The sequence below is a fragment of the Eleutherodactylus coqui genome, chromosome 13, assembly GCF_035609145.1.
Source record: "Eleutherodactylus coqui strain aEleCoq1 chromosome 13, aEleCoq1.hap1, whole genome shotgun sequence".
NCBI classification, from domain to species: Eukaryota; Metazoa; Chordata; class Amphibia; order Anura; family Eleutherodactylidae; genus Eleutherodactylus; species Eleutherodactylus coqui.
This window is the reverse complement of record NC_089849.1, coordinates 42,634,021-42,660,272: the sequence shown is the minus strand read 5'-3', so window position 1 is coordinate 42,660,272 and position 26,252 is coordinate 42,634,021. Positions and strand designations below refer to the sequence as shown.

The 26,252-nt window shown below is 43.8% G+C and overlaps 1 protein-coding gene across 2 annotated transcripts in view; it reads right to left on the bottom strand.

Annotated features, from left to right (window-relative positions):
- CACNB1 (calcium voltage-gated channel auxiliary subunit beta 1) overlaps positions 1-25,498 on the bottom strand; it is a 69,410-nt gene extending 43,912 nt beyond the window's left edge. Inside the window, exons 1-2 of one of the 2 annotated variants that reach the window (XM_066587365.1) lie at positions 25,336-25,498; positions 24,330-24,413 (exon numbers count right to left, since the gene is read on the bottom strand). In XM_066587365.1, the coding sequence (XP_066443462.1) occupies positions 24,330-24,413; positions 25,336-25,422 (171 nt within the window). In that variant the 5' untranslated portion in view covers positions 25,423-25,498. Of the gene's footprint in view, positions 1-12,732; positions 12,852-24,329; positions 24,414-25,335 lie in introns of those variants that run through there. The other variant, XM_066587366.1, reaches the window with a different exon arrangement.
- Positions 25,499-26,252: the final 754 nt, after the last annotated feature.

Here is a 26,252-nt window from a genome sequence, read left to right as displayed (position 1 = left end):
TCTAACTCTCCCCACCGCCCCCTGCTCACTCCCGCTCCCCCGAGCCCGATCGGACCAGTAAGCAGTTACTCAAGAAGAGCGATGCTCACTCGAGTAGCTGTTTCATCCGAGCGTGCTCGCTCATCTCTTCTCTGTACGTTTCACTTCTAGATTTGGCTCACAAAATACTGATGAAAAATACGCCCGTGTAAAGGAGCCCTAATACAGCACAGGGCACAACACAAGTGTTTTTGCAGATTGAAACCTGAAGCACATGTAGGATTAGGAATAGGGTTATTATGGGCCAATACCCATATAATACAGCTGTATGCATGATGATTGCATACCTATCATCTGAACTCCCACAATGCACTGCGGTCTGGAATATGAGTCCAGCAGAATTCAGAATTTGTTTAAGGCAGGGGTGTTTATATGATGTTAGAATTGTGTTTGTTACTATGACATCAATTGTGTGCCTTTAAGAGGGGGGCAGGAACAATAGAGGGAGGACAAAAGAAAATGTAGGTGCTGGTGAGCAGGAAGTGAAAGAAATGGGAGTGGAAACATGGAGTTTCTCCCCGAAGCAACACTGTGTGGCGGCTGCGGTCCATGGTCCTATGGATCGTTGGCCACTCTGAGAAGCGGCTGGCCTGAATAAGCAGACTTCCATGTATAAAGTATTGCAACTGTTATCGGCTCCTCTCTTCCTGCTCCTAATTAAATACTCTGTGCCAATGGGTTAAGCCAGTTTAAAGTTCCTTGCTGTTAAGAACTGTTGTGGTTATCTATAACAAAATGGTCCACTGGTTACCAGCATGACCTCACATGTTGTATTTGCTATGCTTCCCCCGATGTACCCCCTGCAGCAGGGCTGTTTTCCCCACAGACCTCCAGTGGACCCGGTCTTGCCCGGACCTGATTCTGACCTTTATATGGCATCAACACCCGTTAATGAGGAGAGTCCGGCAGCAACCATTAGAAATAAATCTGGGCTAGGGGCAGTTGATCCATCCCGATTCAGCAAACCTGAGCTTGAGAATCCTCCTACCGCTGGCCCCTCTACATTTTCCCAAACTCCAGTCCTCGTGACCCCCCCCCCCCCAGCACTCATGTTTCCAAGATTTCCTCAGTACAGTATTGCATAGGTGATATCATTATTGTCAGTGCCTCATACATTGCCATAGATGTTATCTGTATAGGTTATTCTCAATTCATGACCTGTGAGGACTGAGGTTTGGGAAACACTGAGTTAAGAGGATATTCACACCTGCGCCAGAGGCTCAGTTCGAAGCCTCCAGTGCAGACCTGGAATACTTCTTTACAGAGTAGTGCAGCATGTTGAGCTACTTCATCCGACAAAATGCTGGAGAGCTAGATTGTAGCCATTCGGACCTATGGGGTCCGTCCAGATCTGGTGAAACTTCCTCTTTTCCATTATTTGGATCCTAGGATGGAGCCAAACAACAAAAGGAAGTAGAACTGGCGTGAATGAGCCCTCACTTCGTCTTGAACATGTACATTACATGATCAGCTGTATAAACTTTCCATTTATGAGCTGCAGATTTTAGGTTTAGTGCTCCTTTAAGAAGTCTGTTCTTTCTGGTAGGTGAGTGGGTGAGATCACGAATATCATCCCAAAGCTCATCAGTGATTAATAAACAGTATTCCTTGTGGAAAATGTGATGCTAATAAGGGAAATTGGCTCTTTACAGGACCACTAAACCTAAACTACAAGCCGGCTTACATAAAAGAGCCACTAATGATGGCTCATAAATATGGATGTAAAAGTTTCAAGAGCTTATAAGAGCCAGAGTGATTTTATATTCTGTTTATAACTCAGAAAAATTTAAAAGTAGAAGGGGAATGTAATGACAGCGGGGATTCAGGGGTAACCAATACTTCATACGGTTTTCAGGACTTCAGGGTGATAGGATGGGTTGTGAGGGTGTTAAGGCAGCAGAAATGCAGTCCTCAGCTCTCGCTCACGACCTGAAGGTTGTGGGTTCACTCCCCGCGTTGTTTAGGTAGCCGGCTCAAGGTTGACTCAGCCTTCCATCCTTCCAAGGTAGGTAAAATGAGTACTCAGCTTGGTAGGAGGGTAAGTCCCTTCCCTTGATAGGTTGGATTGGACAGGGTCCGTCAGGCAGCACAATGTAGGGGCGTCAGGGCTCCTGTAACCCCCAACCCAATGTCATTCATTATACAGAACATAGTTTACTCCATCCAGAATATGCAGCTGTGCCAGGCCTGCAGTATCGGGGACAGCCACTCCTATGGATGAGTTATGTCTTCAACTGCTGAAAGTGGAGTTCCTTTCTAATTAATATTGGTTGTTTAATATGCAAATCTATCATCTTGAGACACGGTTTCATTACCTTGCCTTCCATGTTTTAATGTGCAGTTTTAGAAATGATCTCCATCTGGAAACCATAAACAAACTGCTGCTGATAGATCCGTTATTCTCATAAAGGGCTCGTTCACACAAGCGTATTTGTGCAGCGCATTACACGTGCAATTTTTGCTCGCGTAATACGCAGTGACAATTACCCATTGATTTTAATGGGTTCCTTTACATGAGTGTATTTTATCATTGCGGTTTTGTGCATTCTTTTTTGTGAGCGCGAATATGCAGTGGATTTGCGTGTACAAAAACTCAGGAAACCAGGCAAAATACACGGGCGTAAGCAATTTTCAGTTGCGTAAATACACAGCATATTTTCGTGGCCAAAATGCGCTTACTCCTATGTGAACAGGCCCTGAGTGCTTCTGACTGTACGTAGAGTCGATTTTAGTTCATGTCGGGCTGCTAAAGGCCGTATTTACACAGGTGAACGCAACATCGGGCTGAGAAACGTGGACGAATATTGGGCTTGCAAACATGTGATTTTTACGCGTGTACAATTTTAACCGCTTAGTGATGGCGCTATTGCCTTTTTAAGTCTTGGCTTTGTGGGCTTTAATCCTCTGGGACGTAAAAACATGAATCCTCTGAGGATTAAAGCCCCGTGGGCTGTGGACGTGACAGCTCCATGCTGACACCCTGAAGCTGTCATGGGGGCAGCAGTACCCCCCTTCCTGGTCATGCGGTCAGCGCTATCCAATGGATAGCTCCGATTGCATTGAAGTAAATAAAAAGTGGGAAAAAGTTAGAGTTTCAGCTCCCCTAACGGATTGCATCTATAAGGGAAGCTGAAAGTACTAACCCCTGTCCTCCACGATGTCCCATGATGATCAGGTCCAAGAAAGGACCTTTGGCTGTCTACTGCGAATGCATGCCAAAGAAATGATGGCGACGCATGCGCAGAAGACTGAATCGTTGCGGGACATTTGAAACCCCCTGCTTCCCAGCTATTGAAAGTAGCCAGGAAGCAGTAGATGTCACTGGGGACCACAGTGACCTGTCCCCGGGCCCGTGATCGCCGGTATCCAATGGACCCATTGAAATGAATGGATTCTATTCTCTGTTTATTGCACGCGCAAATACGGTCGTGTGAGGGCAAAATCAGAATTTTTCTCATGAGATGTCTGAGCATCAACGTTGCTTTTTCTTGCAAAAACATTGTTGATACTTGCGATTTTCTCATGATAGGAGTTTCTAATGTTAAAAACGCATCACAAGTTTGTGCTTTGCGACGCGATAAAAAGGAGTCTACATAGGGAAACATGCAAGGTGTAGAAAGACAGGAGAGGCTGCGATTTTTTTTTCTTCACTCCACATCGCAAGAGTGAAAGCATCGCAAATGGGAATGAAACCATTGAAAAGCATTGGTTTCATAATTCTGCGTATTCACTCACTCTTGCATCACGCAATTTTCTTGCAAGTGTGAAGGCGCCCTAACACCTTTATCTGCAGCAGATAATCCGCTGTGAATATGGAGCTAATTCACAGCTGCCAAATCCAACCAACGGTACCTTTACACGGTCACTGTTCTTGTGCAGGTTTGTGCGTTGGGAGACGCACAAGAGTTGCACAGAAATAGAAATCATTTTTTGCAATGGGAGTCTATTTACATGAGCGATTTTCTCTCGCAATATGTCCTATTTTGGGGCGATTTTTGCTTAAAAATCGCCCATAAAGTCTTATGGAAGCAAAAAAAAACCGCATTGCAATTGCTTAGAAATTCCAGTTAAAATAGAGTGCAGTGTAAGTCCAATTTCCTCGGACCTACATCGCACTCACCCTGTAAATTTTTCCCCTTTATGGCATGGATTCTGTAAAGGGTGACATATGCACTCAAATCCACAGCAAACAATTGACATGCCGAGGATTTGCAATCTGCAGCGTATATCAATTCTGCCTCAGATTCCGCTTCATGCGGTCGAGATTTCACATCCACATGGCTTTTACTGTAAATACTGCAGACTTTCCATACGGAAAATCCACAGCAGTTACGCCCCGTTTGGACATGAGGGTATCTTCACATGGCAGAAATCTGCCACACATTTGACGCTAAATCCATATTAAATCTGTGGCAAATTTGAGCCTGCTACCAGTATGTCTATGTGGCACAGGTTTTTTTTCCATACGCGGATCGCAAATCCATACATGGAAGTAAAACAAGAAACATATCACTTCATGATGCGGATTCCACAACGAGGATTTGTCCACTGAAAAGGCCTAAATCTGTGTGCAGGTAGTCCTTCAAATACATAGCCATGGAAGAAATCCAAGCCTCATCCTGAAATTTCTGCCGTGGTTTTTGAGGCAGAATCGGTGCAAAAAAATCCAATGTGGAATCTGCCTGTTTGAACATAGCCTGATATTTCTGCTCAGCATCTCACTATAGGTGTATTCCCATCTAATATGATATATGGCATTATGGCTACTATTTTAGGGACGCCCGCCAATCCAGAAAATTAACTAAACTAGATGACATGTGATCACTTATTATGATGTCAAACTCATTTAAAGGGAATCTGTCATCTCCTGTGAGCTCTATAAACTAAAGTAATGGGCTCATAAGAGATGCCACTGGTGTAACTATAGGGGATGCGGTTGCACCCAGGCCAAGGAGCCTTAGAAGGCCCATAAGGCCTTTCTTCTCCATATAGGGAGTCCAGTACTATGAATAAAGTATTATAGTTGGAGGCCCTGGTACTATGAATAAAGTAATATAGTTGGGGGCCCTGGTACAGGTTTTGCATTTGGGCCCAGAAGCTTCGAGTTACGGCTGTGTGTTAAGGGATTAAGAGAAGTTGGGGGGCCCCAAGATAAACTTTTGCACCCAGGCCCATGGGCCTTTAGCTATGCCCCTGAGAGATGTGGTGTTGAGTCCAGGGATGCCCCTCTTATACTTACCTTGTTCACCATTCCTGCCCACTAAGTGGCCACTCCATGCATCCTTCCGAATACTTCTCCACGCACTCATACGGTGTGGCTGTCCATCTATGAGTCCCCCGTGTATTAGGAGAATGGGGTCTCTTGAACCCCATATGGCACTCAAGAAAGTAGTTTATGATGCATGTGGGGCTTTCATTGTAATTTATAGAAGCAGTTCTCACAATACTGACAATACTGACTGGAGGGAAAAGGGAACCCCCATTCTCGAAATAAGTGAGAGTCAAACCTGCACCTATCAGACATTTATAGTATATAGTTTTGACGAGTCCTGAGCGATTATTGGAATAATCGGGTCAGGAGTGATCAGACAGATATTCCAAAAATAATCAGGGGTGGTGGTGGTGATGGCGGCGGCTCCTCAAGCTTCACAAAAAGTATGTTCTCTTTGTATTTATTTTTTGTTCTTCTCCTCTGGAGAAGGAAGAAGAAGTGTGGTGGCTTGCAGTATTGGAGTTCTAGGTTCAATTTTGTCAAAGTACAACAACTATAGAGTTTCTATGTTCTCTTTGTGCTTGTTCAACATGCATTATGGGAAAGCTGATTTTCCAGTGATTTTTGCCAAAAATCAGTTCGGTCTGACCTGATTCTGTGAAAATTGGCCCGATTTTACCCACCGGCCAATCAAAACAAGCAACTCTACTTTTCATATGTCATAAATGTCTCAGATGGTAATACCTTTTTAAGTTTTATTCTGGGAGTGGATGAATATGATGATGCGGCCATTGGGCCAGAAAAGGTTGTGCACACCTACCCTAAAGGCTACAATCATGCAGCAATGCCATGTACATGGGCAGTAAATCATTTATATCAAATAAGAGTATTGCCATACTACAACCCTAATTCTAAAAAACTTGGGACGCTGTGTAAAATCTAAATAAATGTTAGGCCGAATGCACACGGGCGGGTCGGATTCCGTATGCATACCTGTCATGTTCTTTGCCGGCGTCCGTACTTCTCCGTACTACGGATGTCCACATGGCTCGCCGTCAGACATGTGCAGTACAATTTTTTAAATTAAACTTCTGCTCTTCCCCCGGAATCCACGGCCCGTCTGCAATGTCAATTGTGGACGGGTCGCAGGTCGGATGGCTTCCATTGACTTCAATGGAAACCATCCGTGTGGGAACCGCGGTCAAATGGAGCATGCTGCGATATTTCATCCACGTGCAGAAACCGCAATTGGTTATCGCTTGTGTGCATGAAGAATCATTTTCCCATAAAATGCTATGGAGGGTTATTGCTGCGAAATCCAGATTCCGCAGCAAAAATCATCTGCCCATGTGCATGAGGCCTTAAGGAAAAAGGAATGATCTCAGATAACCATATTTTATTCACAGTAGATCATAGAACACATATCAGAAGGTAAAAGTGAGACATTTTTTCCATATTATTCAAAAAATGTACTCATTTAGAAATTGTTGGCAGCAACACATCTCAAAAAATTTGTGACAGGGTTAATAAAAGGCTGGAAAAGTAAGTGGTGCTAATGAAAAACAGCTGGAGGGTCAATTTTCTACTAAGTCACATGACTGTGCATAAAAAGAGCATGTTAGAGAGGCAGAGTCTCTCAAAAGCAACGATGGTCAGAGGGTCACCGATCTGTGAAAAACTGCAGCTAGAAACTGTGGAACAATTTCAGAAAAATGTTCCTCAAAGTAAGGGTGACTATACCCACTACAGCTTTTTTCACTGTGAAATTCGCAGCGTTTTTTTTTCTGCAGCGGTCTATGGACCTTGTAATGTTAAAATCGCGATTACGCGGTAAAATGCGAATCACGCCGGCCGACACTTCCCATAGCATTGCTATGGAAAGTGCCGGCCCCTGTCCAGGAGCGCAGAGTCATTGAGATTCTCCGCTCGCAGTAGGCAATTCGCAGCATGCTGCGAATTGCCCCTATTCTCCGCGGTCAGCCTATCTATTAGATAGGGCTGACCAGCGGAAATTCGGTGGCGGCTCCTGCTCCCGGGCGGCAGCTCCCACGGCGGAGCTTCGCCGTGGGATACCGCATCGCCTGAGGACAGACGGTCTAAATAAGTTACTTTTTTTAATGAAATGGGAAAATGTTTCACTTTCACCTTCTGATATGTGTTTAACGTTCTATTGTGAATAAAATATAGTTATATAAGAATTTCAAATCATTGCATTCTTTTATAGTTTACATTCATTTACATTTTACACAGCGTCCCAACTTTTTGGGAATAAAGGCCCATTTAGACACAACGATTATCGCTCAAAAGATGTCTCTTGAGCGATAATCGTTCTGTCATTTACAGCACAAGATGATTACTCAAACGTTGAGCGATCACCTTGCGCTCCAGCTGTTCCGCACTCCAAGTGGAAGATGCAGAAGACATGGATGCATCCAGCTGTTCCCCGCTCCGAGCACTCAGTTGTTATATAGCCGGGCGCTCTGAGCATCCAGCTGTTCCCCGCTCCGAGTGCCCGTCTGTTATACAGCTGAGCGCTCTGAGCGAAGGGTGCAGAAGACAAGCGGGGTGTCCCTGCTTGTCTTTTGCATTCAGCTGTTCTCTGCACGGAGCGCCCGGCTGTTATACAGCCGGGAACTCCAAGCGGGGTATGGAGAACACAGCAGGACCGCGCTGTTCTTATTACCCAGCCTGTCATCAGGAAGCGGGATACAGCTGAAACAATAGTATCAGCTGTATCCCGCTGTGAATTCCTGATAAGGCCAATCGTTGTCTTTCAGCGCGCTGAAAGACAAGATGAGCGATGGTTTAACGAAAACTGCACGATGTCAGTGCAGTTACACACAACGATTATCGCTCAAAAGACGGCTTTCAAGCGAATTTTGAGCGATTATTGTTGTGTCTAAATGGGCCTTTAGGGTTGTAGGTATTCGTAAATTAATCGGACATTCATATGTTAATTAACTGAGAATAACAGGATCCATCAGCTGATAGTGTGAATGCTGACAGTTTCCAGGTAGTAACAGATTTTTCTTCATTACGCAATATAAGATTAATTGAGAAATAAGTGAAAAGGTAATAAAGATATAATGCAAGATGGCTAAAGTTTACATTTGCTGGCTGAATAGTTATAGATTACATCTGCATCACAAGCATCAGTGAGCCTGCAAATATAATACATTCATCACAGGCCATATATGAAATAGTGCAAAACAAAACCCAAGTACAGCAATCCTGTACAAATATGTATAATAACAAGTAGCGAATTAATGAACAGACCTTGTGGACTGCTCACTCCCACGTCTATTAAGGGATGGCACAAAATTTCCGCACATCCTGTCCAAGATCCACAACCCATGTAATTGGCATTTGTAGGATATCTGTCAGTAAAATCAACACTTTCATTAAAGTGGACCTGACAGCTACACGACGCTGAACACTTGTTCTAAAGCGTCTCAGGGCTGACTTGTCTTATTATTTCTGTTATTAGAGAGTTTGTCGTGAGGAAATAGTAATCTGATGCTGGAGTCGGTTAAGATGGTATTGACTTCTAACGACTGGCACTACTAACCAATGAAGAAAAACTTGAACTAGTTTCCCATGGCATATTCTCAATAGGTAATACCTGCATGCTGTGGAGTAATAAACTGTTCTGATACGGATAGGGCCACTTCAAACAGCTGGGATCCGAGTGGCGAACTCCTATCGATCTGATATCCTGAGGATAGGTCATCAATATCTGAGTCCTGGAAGACCCCTTTAACCCATAACCACAAGGCGTTCGTCTTCAGCATTTTGTACTTTTTTGGTGTCAAAAATATTTTTCACTTAAATGCCTGTAATTTGGACTCCCGATCATTTTTGCATTAGTGTTTAATGAAAAATGTGTCAGTTGACTATTTAAGTATGTTTTTTTTCTCTACCCATTCTGTTGTAGTATCCTTTTAAGTGCAAATTAATCACATCCATGTCTGTGCTGTGTCATAAGTATGTGTATAAACCCTTTGCAATCCAATTTTAAATTCAGCGTTTCCTAGGGGGCTTTCTCTTTCTGCCATTATACAATGGCGTCATCTGCTGGCTAGAGCCAGTACTGCGGTATGGGACATGCTGGAGAGGCCCCCGACAACAGAGCAGCCAGTAATATTCAGTAAGAATACCCTGCCAGACATCTTTCGACATCAGAGCTGTACAGGCTTCAATCAGAATGTCTTCAGACGTCAGACAGTGGATTGGTTAGGGTTAATATTCATGCCTTTTCAGATCTGTTCCATTATGCCTGAAGAAGAATCCTGAGAGGTTCGAAAGCTCGCTATAACATCATGTATTTTTGTTAGCCATTAAAAGGTATCATATCTACAAGATTACTTGGTTTCTCTTGCTGGGAACAATCACATGAAAAATTTAGCGCTGTCTGTCTTGTGCAGCTTCTACATATCACTGTATATGGACACTGCAGTGTAAGTCTCAATAGGCGATCCGTCAGTGAGACTGGACTCGAGTTTTATGTTTCTCATACTCCTTCCTCTCTTGCATGTTCTTCTCAGCTAATTTATGACCACAACAAAGTGCAGGAGAGATAAGGCTGAAAACTAAGATGTCAGTCAAGCTTCACTGATGGGGCTTCAATTGAGACTTAGGCCGGGTTCACATCTGTGTCAAAGGTCCATTCAAAACCTCTGGCACAGATCTGGCATAAATACTGGATGGAATAGCACAGTTATACTGTACTACCTCACCCGGTAAAATACCAGAAGTCGGTCGGACCCCATTATAGTCAATGGGGCCTGTACTGCGCCATTTGGGTCTGGCATGTGCCGTATCTAGTGGTTCTGCTATTTTTATTGTTTTTCTCAGAGAAAAAAGCTGAACAATGGAAATAGACCAGAATCAAGGGGTGGAAGTGTGAATGTGCCATAAGACAACAGTGTCTATATACAGAGATATATAGCAACTGCAGGAGACAAACAGTGCAAATTTTTTTAATCAACCCATATTGCAAAAATTATCGTCAGCCCAAAATCCACGCATTTAAGTGATAATCGAAATTTGCCTCCGAAAGTATCGATACCCTTTAGGTAATAAGGTAGAAATACACGTATTTTATGGTTTTTGAAGTAAACTGATGGTGGTACGGTGAATGTGCTACCAAAAGGCTGCAGGGATTACGACAGCAAATTCAAGTTAAATTGACTTTTTAACTTAAGCTGACTAAACTCTTTTACGGACGATCACCCCGACCATGGGCTGACAACTGGCAGTGTAAGCGTATAAAGAGCGATTCTCAACATTGCACAATCACATTTTTCACTGTCTTGGAAAATCTCTGTACAATCAGCAATATTTTTTACTTTTTTGTTGCCTGAAACAGTGCCGGTACGTTTAAAGGGAACCTGTCACCAAATATAAGCACCGTAAACTAAGTTATAGTGCTTATACAGGGGTAAATCAAAAGATAATGCCTCCGTGTCTGTAACTTTTTATGCGATGTTATATAGGTGCCCTTACTCTACTTACGTATGCCTTTCTGGGTTCCCAAGTAGTTAACAATTAGAGGAGACGGGTGGAGGTCTGTCAGGAGGTCTGTATAACCTAAAGAGTAAGGTTCAATCCAAGGAATGGGCGCACAATGGGTGTCCATGTCCCAAAAAATGTGAGTCTGCCTGATCAACAGGGAAGCAAACTCCTCAATTTTTCTAAACTGGATTTTATACTTGAGTTTAACGATGGCATAAATGTATTCAATGTAATTAGTGACTTAAGGCTATAATCTATTTTACTTTTGCTTTGATCTCTTCATTAAAGGGGTTTTCTGATTTATCAGATCATTAATGGCAGTGGGGGGGATGAGGTGTGCGGTAAAAGAAAAACTACACATACTCACCTCCCACTATGCCGCTCCAGTCACCTGTTTACATCAGCAGCAGCGGTTATGTGGGCAGTTTACCCACGTGACTGCTACAGCCAATGGGAGGCTGGCAAGGACATTATCAGATGTCTCAGGGCTGCCTCAGGGCTTCTACAGGTTTATGGGACTTCACTAGGCCTTCCGGCTGGGTGACGTCACCAGTCAGATAAAACAGCACCGGACCACCAAAACATATATTCCTTTTTTATCGTTTTGGGCATGGGGAGCTCAGAACTATATAAAAGAAATAACCTGGATAACCCCTTTAATAAAGTTGTGGTGTCGGTGGAGGCATTACTTTTTGATTTAGCCTTATAGTTTGGGTGACGTAGAGTCGAGGGAGCCTGTTTTCATACTCACCCGGTGCCCCATTCCTGTGGTGTTCCTTGGTGAAGTAGGCACGTGGCCATCAGCTTGACTCTTTTCAGAAGGCTGTGCGTGCGCAATCCCAATCATCTCTATGGGAGCTCACAGTCTTTTGGAAAGAATTAAGCATGGTGGGCGCTTGCTGATTTTGCCATCATATCACAGGAATGGGAGACTTGGTCAATAAGAAAAGAGGCTTCCCAGGCTCCACGTTACCTAAACTATAAGCACCATAACTTAGTTCATGGTGCTTATAGCTGGTTCCCTTTAAAGTCACTTCTTGTACTTTTCCCAACCACGTCTGCTGGATGTTTGTTCCAAGCATCTACTACTCTTTCAGTAGTATGATATTTCCTGACATTGCTTCTTATCATCGTAATATTACAATGAACATAACAGTAGCACAAGAAACACTACTTATATGATATATGACCTGTAATGCTACACTGAGCAGCGTTTCTAAGCACACTGACACAGCAGCTCCCACACTACACCATACCACCGCAACCTCCATGATAAACCCAATGCAGAACATGTAACATGTTAATAAGGGAGATGGAACGTATTACCCATATTATTTGCATATTACCCAGAGGAGCATGAGTGGCCTTAGAAGTCTCCTCACTCACCTTCTAGGTGCTCTCCCTAAGGAGAAAAGATAGCGTTCCTGGCCCATGTAATATGTCTGCACAGTGCCTATCCAGGTAACAGAGTGGCAGACAACAGAAAACAATAACCTTTCACCCTGCATTTCCCAGAGACTCATCCTTATGAAGGTATAATTAGTGTTCATACATACCACATAGCAATCACGTATGGACAAGGCAATGGTTACAAAAAAAGTTCATTTTTTTCATAATCTCAAGTCTGCAATTCAAGCCTCCTGCTACTCCCCCATTCATAATAGAGTGCAGGCGGTGTGGGTATAAATAAGGAAATCCTAAATATAACCCCAGAAAGCACCTACACACCCAGGAGAGGAGAACAGCCCCATGTACTAAGCACATACAGCCAGATGATGAGAGGGAGCTATCTGGGGAAAGGGAACAGAAAGGGAGGGATAGGAGAATAAGAGCGCAAGACTGTAAATGAGACCTCTGGGGATAAGACAGCCAAATGCTTGGAAGATTATGCACAGACAGGAGGAATCTAGACAGGGAAAACAGAAATAAGGAAATGTATGCAAGCCACTGAGAAATGGAGGTCTCACCAAATTAGGACGGGGGATTTGAGGTGGAGAGTCCATGATGGAGGCAGCCCCGATGAGAGGGTCGGGAGCAGACATTCTGCTCCTCTCCTCGGAGAGGTCTCTCAGAGCCTCAGGCTCAGGTTACAGAAATCCTGCAGCCTTTGCAACCTGACAGGGTATATTTAGCAGTGTTTGGGGGACATGGAGAACGTAAACGAGCGAGGGGGCTTACAGGCTATAAAGGGATAGGGCTGACCCAGGAGGCACTGGTAGGGAGCCGGTACACAAGAGCTATGGATACCCTGCACTATGTAGCTGACTTATAGACGTCACATAATATAGTATTCAATATAATGTCACTCCTACACTCCTGAGGCTACATTCACACGAGCACAAAACTCGCGCGAATATGAACTCCATTCTTTTGAATGGAGTCATACACATGAGTGATGTTTACCCCATAGCGATGCTGCAAGGTAAAAAAAAAAATCGCTGCATGTCCCATTTTTTTTGGCGTCCCTCGGAGCGCATCGCCCATTGTTTTGAATGAGATAGTTAAGCACTTGCATGCCGTGCGTTATGCAAGCAAGTACGATGTGAAGTTTCCCATGTTTTACGTGGCATGGTCTCAGCCCATTGGTTGTAGTGACAAGAACCATGAACATACGTGTACCCTGACATTGTAGACAATAATGTGCTGCCAACAATGTGGTAATACTCTGGGAATGGTCGGCCAGACTTCCAACATGACAATGTGTCTTGTCACAAATTCAACACTGTTTTACATTGATTTAAGGATATGGATGTTCCATGATTGGACTGGCTGAACAGAGTCCCGACCCGAGCCCTACTGAACATCTCTGGGGTGAACTGGAACAGCAGATCAGGAAATATAAACAGCATCCATCTTTTTTGATGGAGCTCGACAGAGATTTGCAGGATGAAAAGAGGGAAAAATCAGTCGAAGTGTAGAAAGTATGCCATGGAGAGTATCCAATGTTATTAGGGCCAAAGGAGCCCCACTAAATAATAACATATGTAAATAAATACTACTTTTGATTCTTGATCAAAACACCATTGCACCTGATCGATTTGGGAGTGCTGCATATTTTCCAAGATTGTATATTGACCAGGAATCAAGGTTGTGATGCTGGCACCCCTTGGCTTCAAGGACCTCTAAACAAAGTGCTGTTGTCTCTTTTGGAATTGTATCTACAGGATAGGTGACAAATGATTGCTGTGGGTCTGATCACTAGAACCCTCATGGATCATAAGAACAGTGAACCCCATCTCCCCTGGGAGAATGGAGCAACAGTGTGTGTACTGTATGTGATTACCACTCCATTCACATCTATGACACTCAGCCAAGCAAAGTAGTCAGCTATCTCCCTGAGTTCTGAAGTGGCTAGCACTAGAGGTCTCCAAGGGGCTAGCACTAGGGGTGAGTGGTGATCACACATGCGTACCACCACTCTGTACTCCTGTGGGATTTGGAGGTGTGCCATTCTCGCTATCCCTGGAGCTTTCAATGGTTCAACCCCCAGCGATCAAACACTTTTTACCTATCCTGTAGATAGATGATAAATGTTTTTGGCAGGATAACCACTTTAAGGGCGAGCACCCACTGGCGTTTTTTTACCTGCGTTTTGCGTTTTTCCTGCACAGGCATAGAGATAACATGTGTTCCTGTCCACTGGCGTTTTTTTTGCGTTGCGTTTGCGTTTTTAACATAGGAACTGTCAGTTGCATATGTGTCCTTATTTTTCTCCATGGAAATTAATGGCAAAGCCGCGAAAACGGCGCGAAAACGCCGCGAAAAACGCCGCGGAAAACGCGCGGAAAAAACGCGGGACACGCGGCGAAAACGCTGCGTTTTTTTCCCGCGTGAAACGCAAACGCCAGTGGGTGCTCGCCCTAAGAATTAAAGTTTTTTTCCAGGACTCAGATGTTGATATCATATCCTCAGGATAGGCTACCAATATCAGCTCGGTGGGAATCATGACCACGCCAATCAGCTGTTTGAAGAGGCTGCAGCGCTCGGATGTGTTCACTACATACCAGGCATAGCACCGTACATCTCACAGTAGTGATGCTTGATGAAGCAACTCAATCCAATTCACTTGAATGGGACTGAGCCGCACATAAGCCTTGTAACAAATTAACGTGACATTAAACAGTGGGGGGTCCTGAGTGGCGGAGCACCCACCAATCTTGTATTCATTACCTATCTGGAGACTAGTTCATCAATATTTTAGTTTTGGAAAACCCCTTTAAAGCGTACTTGAGTTTTCAACACATTTCTAAACTATAACAGGTTCTTCGTACCTATTCATTTGCTGCTGTTTGCACCCTGTTTTCAGGTGATCGTCCCCTATTTTCTGCTGTCTGTAATCCACCTTTATGCAGGTGTTGTGTTGCAAGCCTACCATTCTGCCAGTAGTTCACTGTCCCATATTTCCTTTCTTTCACTTCCCATGCTGCATTGCACTGTCTCTGGTCCAATCAGCAGGGAGGCAGAGTCTGAATGCTCACCTTTTGCTGTCCCAGGACAATTGAAGGATTGTGGAGATTGCAGACTGAATGTAAGCAGCTCTGTCAGCCTGTGAGTGCAGGGAGCTATCTGTAAACATAGTCCCTTCCTCACAGCTAAGAAAACAGTTACTACAGAAGCTCAATACCTAGCAACAGGCAGTGGATTACAGAGGTGTTGAGAGGGAGACCCCTAGTGCTAGCCACTTCAAACTTGATTTACAGTAGTAAAAAAACATTTTTCGTGAAAAGTACAAGATTAATGAGACACACAGGCTGTTACATGAGCATAAATTGTCTTAAACGTTAGTGCCCCTTTAACATATATGATGGAATCTAGCTGAAGTTATGTTTTTCCTTTCTCCTATATGTGATGGAAAAGTAGGAGATCCAACAGGTACTGGGCATTTCTGGTCAGGTGAGAGATTTTGTTGGTGCAAACAACATCAAAGGATCATTTTGATTGGGGCTCTCCTACCTATGTGTGCAGCTCTTACAGGAATTAGTCGAGAAGCCTATCAGGTTCACAAATATATACTGTAAATGTTTCTGGATTTAGGTTGTGAACAGGGTTGGATTGGCCCCAAATAGTACCAGAGGATCCATCAGTGGCTCCGGGCCCTAACATGATAATGGGCTCCTAATACAACAGAACCTCAGTGGAAGACATGCACATGTTCTGTATACATGTTGGGTGGGCTAGGAATGGTTTCTGCTGATAAGGAACACCAGTCTTACAAGATTGTGGAAAGTTTTACATATCTTTTCCAAGAACCTATTTTTATAAGGCACTTCTATATTTTATGAAGTTATTGTCGTTTTTCCCATTTTTGAGACTGTAGACTTGTATCTGTTTTTTTTTTTCTTTCAAGACAGGCTGATTGCTCTGCATTATTCTAGGAATAGAAACATCTTATAAGAAGCACGCTGATTATTTACAGTTCAGTAATAAGGAACATATTTACAGCCTCAGGGTGCGGGCAGACGAGCGCATAAACGGCGCGTTTTTGCGACCAAACGTATATACGTGACCATCTGAGGCAATGGTTTCGAATGTATTCGTTCACATGGGCGATTTTACGGCGCGTAAAAACGGCAATTCGAAAAAAAACGGAACATATGCGACCGAAATACCCGCCAACGCATATTCGATCGCCGAAAAGACCGTTTGCAAAGTAGGAACAAACGAAAATACGCTTTCTAGCTCTGGTCGTGATCGGTGAAAAACGATCGCTCGGGCGATTATACGTTGTGCTCGTGCGAACGTAAATACGCCTACGCTCGTCTGCCCGCACCCTCAGTCCAAGTAAAGAGCTGCCTTCTCTTGGCTACTTATCCATTAGATGTCGTGATGTCATTGTCACCTGTTACTAATAGAGATATGGTTAACACTTGGAAATGAGATTGAGTGAGCCATAACTGCAATTCCTGGGAGCTGATGAGATCCGCGCTACCTGTTCTCTACCGTACCTATATATATATATATATACTACCTATTCCTCTGCATGTATATTATTGAACTTTTTGTTGCGTATTAAATGGATTTTAGGGCCATATTGTTTTTCACACTTGTATTGCGTCCAGTCAGTTCCATCAGATATATTTTCATCCACTGTCGGACCCAAATGCAGCTGAAATACTGATATAAATATATACTAAGGCCTTAGTCACACGGGCGTAAATACGCGCGTAAAAACCCACGGGCGTAAATACGCGCGTATATACGCGCATAAAAACGCACCTACTGAAGATAGAACATATTGGTGGCAATGGACATGGTCACACATGTTTTTTTACGCGTGTATATACGCGCGTATTTACGCCCGTGTGACTAAGGCCTCAGAGACAACAAATTCAACTTCCATTGCCCCCCAATCAGCACATGCTTTACTAACATGGCACAAAGTAACAGAAAAAAAAGACTTGGGTCGGCTGCACATGACCGGATTTGCATTGCGGAATCCGGAGCAGGCGTTTCGCAACAAATACCTTCCATAACATGTTATGGAAAAAGCGTTTTTTCCTACACACAAGTGGAAACACAACTGCGATTTTCTGCTCGCGGACGAAAAATCGCAGCATGCTCTATTTTTTAGCCGATTCTGTGCAGACGGCTTCCATTGAAGCCAATGGAAGCCGTCTGACCTGCGGCCCTTCCGCAAATGACTTTGCGGAAAGGTCGAGGATTCCATGTCATCGCTAGGCGATGACTCTGGAAAAGCAGGGGTTTAAAAAAGACCTGTACCCCGCATGTCCGACGGTGAGCTGTGCGGACCATCCGCAGTACAGAGGGCGGACAAAAATAACAGGGAAGTGCGGACACCAGCCGGGTACAGGGTCGGATTCAGCTACGGGCGTCCTCGTGCAAAATCTAACCCGGTCTTGTGCAGCCGGCTTTATGGACGATGATTGCGCATGCAGGACAAAACACGGATGCATTAACCAAAATTAGCCCTGTTTTCTGGACCTTCAGAACCAACATGAAAATTAAATACGCTTGTGTGATAAGGGGCTTATAAATTACGCTATCAGATACTTTCACACTTATTTTGCACTTTGTTTCCCAGGTTTTATTGTTTATTGTTTGGAAGGTCTTTTAGTTCTCCATAAATACAGTATCTTAAAGGGAATGCATCACCTATATTGTTTTACTAATTAAAACCAAACCGTGACACATTTTCCATTTTTCTAATCTGTTTTTATTTTCTGATTGTGGATTTTTTTCCCTATTGTTTGTACATGACTATGAGGCGGCCATCTTGCCTGAGCTGCAGTTAACAGCATCTAGAGATATGCTTTACAGCAGTCACAAGATCCATAGACACTATGGACATGGGGGGTAACCTATTGACATCTATGGGGCATGTGGGCATGCTCTGTTACAGGTGCTTAGGTTGTTGTGCAGGGAGAGGAGGAGGTGAGCTATGATAATCACCTATTGTGAACAGTGGATCCTGTGTTATCTATAAGTGTCACCTTCCATTGTAATCCTGCCTGTCATGATAATGAGATGACTGATGAAAAGTTTTCTCTACAAAACAGGAAATGGAAGACTATTACTAGTTCTTGTGGTCAATGTGAAAACTGCAGATCTAATCTAGTATCATACTGGTATTCTGCATTCTGGATTACAGTAGAAATATAACAGTTGATCTCCTGTGATCTGGGAGCTATAACTTTTAGCACTTCTAGTCAGCCATGAGTTTTGGACCTCCTGACCCTTTGCCACTGAATAAGTAAACAAAATATAGGTGACGAATACCTTATAAGACTGATATAAGAGGTCAGTAATTTTCATATCCAGCAACAATATATGAAATACAATGTCAACAATAATTATGCTCAATGTCCAATAAATGGTGACAAAACACACTATGCTACCAAAAGTAATTGAACATCTGAGCAAGAATCAAAATTATTATTTATTTCCATATGTTAATACTTAATGGGGCTCCTTTGGCCCTGATGACATTGGGTACTCCCAGTGGCATACTTTCTACTATTATCTGATATACTTCAGCTGGTATTTCCCTTCATTCATCCTGCAAATGTCTGTCGAATTCTCTCAAAGATGGATGCTGTTCATATTTCCTGAACCAACGTTTCAGTTCGTCCCAAAGATGTTTAGTAGGGTTCAGGTCGGACTCTGTGCAGCCAGTCTAATCATGGAACATCCATATCCTTAAACCAATGTAAACAGCGCTGGATTTGTGACAAGGCTCGTTGTCTTGTTGGAAGTATCGCCAGCCATTCCCAGAGTGTTAGCACATTGTCGGCAGCACATTATTGACTAGCATTTCAAGATACACCTCCATGTTCATGATTCTTGTCACTACAACCAATGGGCTGAGACCATGCCAGGTAAAAATATCTCCAGACCGTAACAGGACCTCCACATACAGGTACGTCCATCTGATTTTCAGATGGAGTAGTGTTATTTTTCACTCTATAGAACGTTCTTCCATTACTCAACTGTCCAATGACAACGCTCCTTGCACCACTGTAGACGGGCCGATGTCTTGCACTTCCTGATGGATGGCTCATTTTCAGCGGTATATCCCGTATATCTAATAGCATGCAGTTCACAAACTATGGCTAACATTCCAAGGGTATGCATCCTATGTAGCATGGTTTAGGACACGTGACATGCTAACAAGACAAAGTTTTAAGATAATTTGGTTTGCCTACGGAGTGACTACCAAGACTAGGTCAACTGAGCTTATTTTAACCTTTCCATTACAATGCGGTACCCTTTACATTGCGGGTTCTTACATAATGTGTGAATATACATCAGAATCATGACTTTCTGAAGCATGGGGGCATAGATCAGTGAAAATGAATTGGAACAGAAGGAGAAAGGCTGCACAGCAGAAATATCTAGCGATCTGTCCTTCATTCTGCCTATGCTGGGCATTACAATGGTGGCACACAATGCCCAACAGGCAACCTATTCTCTCAGTAACATCTAAGCCACATATAGGGCAGCATAGATAGTGCCCATACAGCGCACTAACCTAAATATAATCATATCCATTACAAATTCACATAAACCTCCTGCAAAGTCCAACAGCAAAGAAATAGTAATCCACAGAGAGCATCATCCAGAATTACGGGTTCATGGAAAATGTCTGTATAAAACCTTTATCTTCTAACAGTATGGAATTGTTTCACCTTTTTCCAATAATATGCAACTAAAAATAACCGTTCTTGCTAATTGTTTGCTCTTTTCTGTGGCACGAGAGAAGTCTTGTGCTCCGCAGTCCTGTTCTTGTTTGCAGAAGACGCAAAAAAAGAAATCGTGGAATTACTAAAGGGTCCAGTATTCTCCTAAAGGTTACCGCGGATTGCTGACGATTCTCCGCGGTCAGCCTATCTATTAGATAGGGCTGACCGGCAGAGATTTGGACAGCCGGCCTTACGGTGCATTCGCACATCTTCATTTTGTGCTGTTTCTACTGTGATTGCTTACAAAACCTCAAGATAAACAGCAAAAGCAAAAAGAAAAAAAGCATGTGTGAATACACCCCTAGGCCACATTTCACATACCAGGACAGGTAACTCATTTTCCCAGACTCCGACTCATGACTTCGATTCCTTCACACATGACTCAAGTTTTCTAAGTGATTAATTTACTGTATTAAAATGGTATCATCGGCTTTTCATCTTATGATAAAATAATACAATTTCAGAACCCAAACTTTACTAAATTCCTATGTCACAAATTCCCCACTGAATTAGTTATATCATAATATATATATAATAAGCTGGAGTCAGTTAGTACATATCTTTGGATTCCACACCCCCATAGGTCCCTTAGGTCCTTCACAGTTTCTTCTGCACAGCAGCGCTCCCGTCTACCAGTTAACTGCATTGAAGAGGTTGGAGCCTACCGGTCGTAATATGATGGCATATACTACTGATCGGTAATAATATTATAATATGGGAATAGCCCTTTAAATTGCTACAAACCATGAATGAATGTCAAAAGAGCAATCATCCTTTACTCAGTTCACCTCAAGGCCTCATGTCCATGGCACACATGGATTTCCGCAGAGTCAGTGCGGAAATGATTTTTAAATGCATGCCAGCGATTGCGGATGTGATTTTTTTTCCACGCAGATTCACTGCGGATCGTCCGCGCGGAAAAAAAATCGCAAGCCCAAAGTGACTGCCTTCCCTCTCCTCCCCACCTCCATGATTGGTCTCCAAGCAACCAGAGAGGTATCTGCCTACAACTCCGCAATTCAATTGTGGATGCATTGCGAATCGCTGGCTTCCATAGACATCAATGGAGCCCATCCGCATGGAATCTGCAGTAAAATGGAGCATGCTGCAATTTCTTTTCCGCCAGAAAAATATACAAAACAAATCCGCATTTGTACATGGGGGTGCGGACGCTCCATGCTTTTCTAAGGGCGGTTTGAACTGCCGATCGCGGATTCCGCAAATAAAATCCGTCTGTGGACATGAGGCCTAGAGGAGTCTCTCTCCCCTTCCCTTTAAGGGCGAGCACCCACTGGCGTTTTTTTACCTGCGTTTTGCGTTTTTCCTGCACAGGCATAGAGATAACATGTGTTCCTGTCCACTGGCGTTTTTTTTGTGTTGCGCTTGCGTTTTTAACATAGGAACTGTCAGTTGCATATGTGTCCTTATTTTTCTCCTAATGCACCCATGAAAGTCAATGGAAATTAATGGAAAAGCCGCGAAAACGCCGCGAAAAACGCGCAGAAAAATCGCGGGAAACGCGGCGAAAACGCAAACACCAGTGGGTGGGCGCCCTAAGTCTGTATATTTCTTTAAAATGTATTAAAACATTCCTTAGCTTATTTTCTCCATCTTTATGAAACACAGATAAAGTCTTTAACAAATATTATCTCCAGAAAAATCCGGGAAATTGACTCATCCACAATGACAGGCCGAGGAAGGAAGCCGGTACAGCTGCTTGACCACAATTAGATTTGAAGAAAGGTTAATCCTAATGGAATGTTCAGAAGACTGGCGCAAGTGCCTGCAAGGGTCGGCTCTACTTCTATCGCTCCAGAAGGGCCATTGTGACTGCACCACTGGGAGTATTGATCAAGAATTATGATCATTGATCCCAGTGCATCTGCTATTAAAATGGACAGTGCAGCAGGTGCTGGGCTAGCCACTAATGGCTGGATCAGATGCATATAAAGACACCAGGGACATGAGTGATATTATAAGCGTTCTCTCACAAGGCTATCCATTAATTATAACTTACATGAGGGGCGGCTGTGGATTACAAGCCATTTCAGATATAGCACCATACCTTTCATACATTGGGTTTGCTATTGCAGCTTAGTGCCACTGAAGTGAATGCGGCTGAGCTCTACAACCCCAAACAATCTGTGGACATGTACGGCAGTGCTTCTGGAAGACAGTAGTCAGATTTTCTAATCCTGTACAACCCCTTTAAAAAAAAGTCACATACATACAGAATAGCTTCACCCCCAACCACAGCCAATACAATATGAAACCATCATGTAGCACAGAGTAGGCAACTATAAAATAACTCATAGCATGGAGAAGCTGAATGCCCAGTGGCCGCTCTCCTGTTCTAGAGAGCAGGTCCGATAAAAGATATACACTCATTGACCAAAAAAATAACGCACCCAGGTAGAAATGTCGGATAGTTGCAAAATTGTCCTGCAGTTCTGTCTCAGGGAGATATATGAATGATTACAGTCGTGGTCTGATTACATACCGGGTCTTGTCACCAGAGGCCGTAAAACTGCTTCTACCAGGTTGCCACACTTCCCTGCCCTGCCCAGTCAGCAGATTTATCACAGATAGTCCACTTAAACATATGTTTGGTTCTGATAATGCCTTTTTTACCTCTTTAGTAAATACTTGAGTTTCCCATAAATTAAAGTGACCCTCCAGTTTCAGAACATAATTCTGTCCTGGGATCAGAAGGTGGAGTGGATATATTGCCACTAGATGACCTTTTCGGTCAAAATTGTCAGAACAGAGAGACCCTTTTGAGCAAATCATCTACAGGTAATATACCCCCTCCACTCTCTGATCCCAGGACAACATTTTTTCCCAAAACTGAAAGGTCCCTTTAATTCTGGAGCATGTTTTTTTTAGAAATTTGCATTGTACCATCCCCTCTGTTATTCCTCTTGGAAATGTATAAACCAATTGACAACTGGATACTATCATTGTCAACAAGTTGTGTCCCTACTCAGTTCATTACTGACAGTGTCAGAGCACACAGAGGCACACCCTAGTGACAAGGTGGCACATCTGATACCACAAGTCTCTATAATCAGAGGTGACAAATTCTAGTACTGAACACGGGAATTTACAGATAAACAGGATAAAAATGCTTTTAAAAGTAGGCGGCTTTATGAACTACAACTAATAACCATGGCAATGGTGTCTAAATATACCAGGACTGACCTAACTGGATCAACTGCTCAAATGGCGCACCCATCCCGAAAAGGGCGACCCCACTGTGAAAGAGGAGACAGGTATCAGTTCAAGATGGACCAACAACTCTGACCACTCATTATTTGGGATCAAAGCACAAAGCTTAACACAGATCCAGAACTTCTGAGCACAGACCCACTGAGCCTTTGAACAGAGAAGTCACTGGCACAGTGTATGGTCAGTACATAAGACGTATAACGAGCACCCTTGAACCAAGGGGCCAGTTTAAATACCATAACATGGAAGCTGATAGGCTAACTGGGTGAAAGACAACTCAAGTAGCCTATCAGCGCTGGCACCAGAGGGAGATGTTACTCCCTCAGTGTCCAACACTATGCTGCCCGATGCATAATAAGGTCCGGAGCTGTCAGACTCATCCACACAACCTGGAAGTCACGGCACGGAAATTAGAACTCCCAATTGTCAAATGTCATGCATTTCCAGGAGCAGTAATGAAGGAAGAGCACAACGCAAAGATCTAAGAAGAGACTTATATCACGGGGAATCCCAGTATTTGCTACAATCAGACATTGAGGAGCGGTGACCGCTGTTCTTTCCACCTAGTTTATCTTTCTACGTGGTTACAATCTGCTTCCATAAACACCCAGCTGAAGCTCCAACCATACTGACTACCATATGATCTTAGTTGTTTCTCACGTGACGCAGACCCAGTAATGGCCTTCCCACCCGTGAACACAACATACATATATACTGTCCCGTCAGCCATTTTCCCACAATGCAACATTTATTTCCATGACACTCTCCACAAGCCATCGCATGTACAATCAGACTAATTCCATCCATTGTGAATCGGTCCCAGCCCTTATCCCTCGGGTGCGCCCCCTCCCTCTGCCCTTAGATATGCTGCCATCTTCCACCTCCCCTATATATAGTCTGTTTCTTTGTGTCTTCCGTCCACCTCCCTCTCTTTCCTCGCCCTGTACTACTCTTCAGCATCTCTTCTCTCCCTCTCTTCCAGTCAGTTAATTAGTGTTTGTCATTTCCATCTCCTGACGTAGGAGCATCTCTTCCCTGGTGCTGGTTGCTATGGTAACCCAGGACCGGGGCCTAGCGAGGCCTTTATTGCCGCACACACCAGGCCGAAGTGTAAAGCAATGCTGAGCATGACTTACCTGCCGCACAAAGCTGTTGGAGGTGGTGTCCGAGCTGGTGCTGCCGTCCGAGCGCTTGAATCGACTTTTTCTCTTGTATTTAGCCTGCCAAGACACAATGCAGCCATGAAGCAATGACTCTGATTTCCAGTTCTACCTCTGGGCCGGGCAGTACTAATGCAGCATAATCTTCATCCATGTGACACGTTAATGACATGTCAATGCACCCGACCTAATAAGCCAAGTGGACTTAGTAGTATCCCGTCACCTACTGTCATATCTATTCACTAGAGCAGTACTGGAGCAACTGTGGTTGTGGGGCCCCATCACCGAGGGGCCGCATTCAACTTAGCGCTATACAATGTATCACATCCTATATGGTGGGCCTGTACAGGTTCTACACTGGATCCCGTGTTCTTAAAGCCACAGTACACCTTTAATACGTACATATTGCAACTTCAGAGTGACAATTCCTACTTTTACTTGTCACTCCATATTACACCCCCATATACTGACCCCTCCTATATTACATAACCAGTGCTCCCCATAGGGGAATATGACGCAATTAATGCATCACGGTCGTTAATTAACTTCATCCCAAATATATATCAAAATATATGTCAACTTTCCTTTCACGCCTAAATAAGAAGAGCCAAACATTTCTTCCTTAACTCTCTCAGTGCTACAGCAAAGCAATCCCCCCCCTCTCACTTCGCCTCCCATCCCCCATGTTTACCTGCTCAGTAACAGCTGTTTCTCTATGTTCACGTTTCATCTTCCTATCTAGCAGTCTCTAATGACTATAACTCCGACCTGCCTTTAAATCTCTCTCCATAGATGTCTAAGACCTCCATAAATCATCATGAAGTACGATACATACATTATGTAGCAACAGAAAAGCTATTTTGATACATTGTATCACCCTGAGACCTCTGGATGCGATACATATTATGCAGGCTCATCATGCTAGTATATATACCGGTATGTATACAGGGAGTGATGGACAAGCCAGATATATCCTTCTCACCTGCAGACTGTGCCCCTCTAACACATCCATCTGGATCTCCTGTGTTGAGCTGGAAGGGGTCCTGGCCATTCTGCTCTGCTGGACCATTGGTGAGACCCCCCCTCCACACTCCGATTTCCTCCAGTTACCCTGCGCTCATCTCTCCAGCAGTTCCAGGACTGTGTGTATGATGAGAGAGGCAGGCAGAAGAGGGGAGAACAGGGGAGGGGAGGGAAAAAAAGAGATAGGGTGAATGATAGAACAAGGAGGAGGAGAGCGCAGGCAGACACAGGGAGGGGATAGCACAGAATGGAGAAGACAAGCTGGGAAATGACAGGGATATAGGGAGAGGTGCAAGATATAGGGAAGGGATGGACGCAGGGATGATGGGGGAGTGGGATCAGAAGGCAGGCAAGTGATACTGAAGAAGAGACAGCTGATGACTCAGTGAGACTGTGGCAGAGAGACAGCTGAACAAAAACATGGATGAAGAGAGAGGTAGCACAGTTGTACACACAGGACAGGAAGAGCGGATGGAGCTGCAGGAGAGACACCCACATCATTTAAAGAGACCGGTATAGACACAGGATGGAAAGAAGCTACATTGTTCCCAAATAAGACCGCTTATATTTATCTTCAACGATTGTTGCAGTCTGACCGAGAGGGTTTGATTCTAGCAACTGCAACATGTAACTAGCCAGAATCAGCATCCTGACAGGTGCTACTAAATGTACCTTTACACACGGCAACTGTCGATCAGAAAGTGGCTCGGAAAAGTCCTTGAAGTGTACAAATGACAGTCATTTACTTTTACACGGAGTGATGATTGTTCATTAGTTGTTCGCTGAGTGGGATCTCCACGCAATCTCGTTTGCAAGTTGACCATATATAAACATTTGTGACTTTATGCCAAACGACTTTTGATCAGCGACATGTAA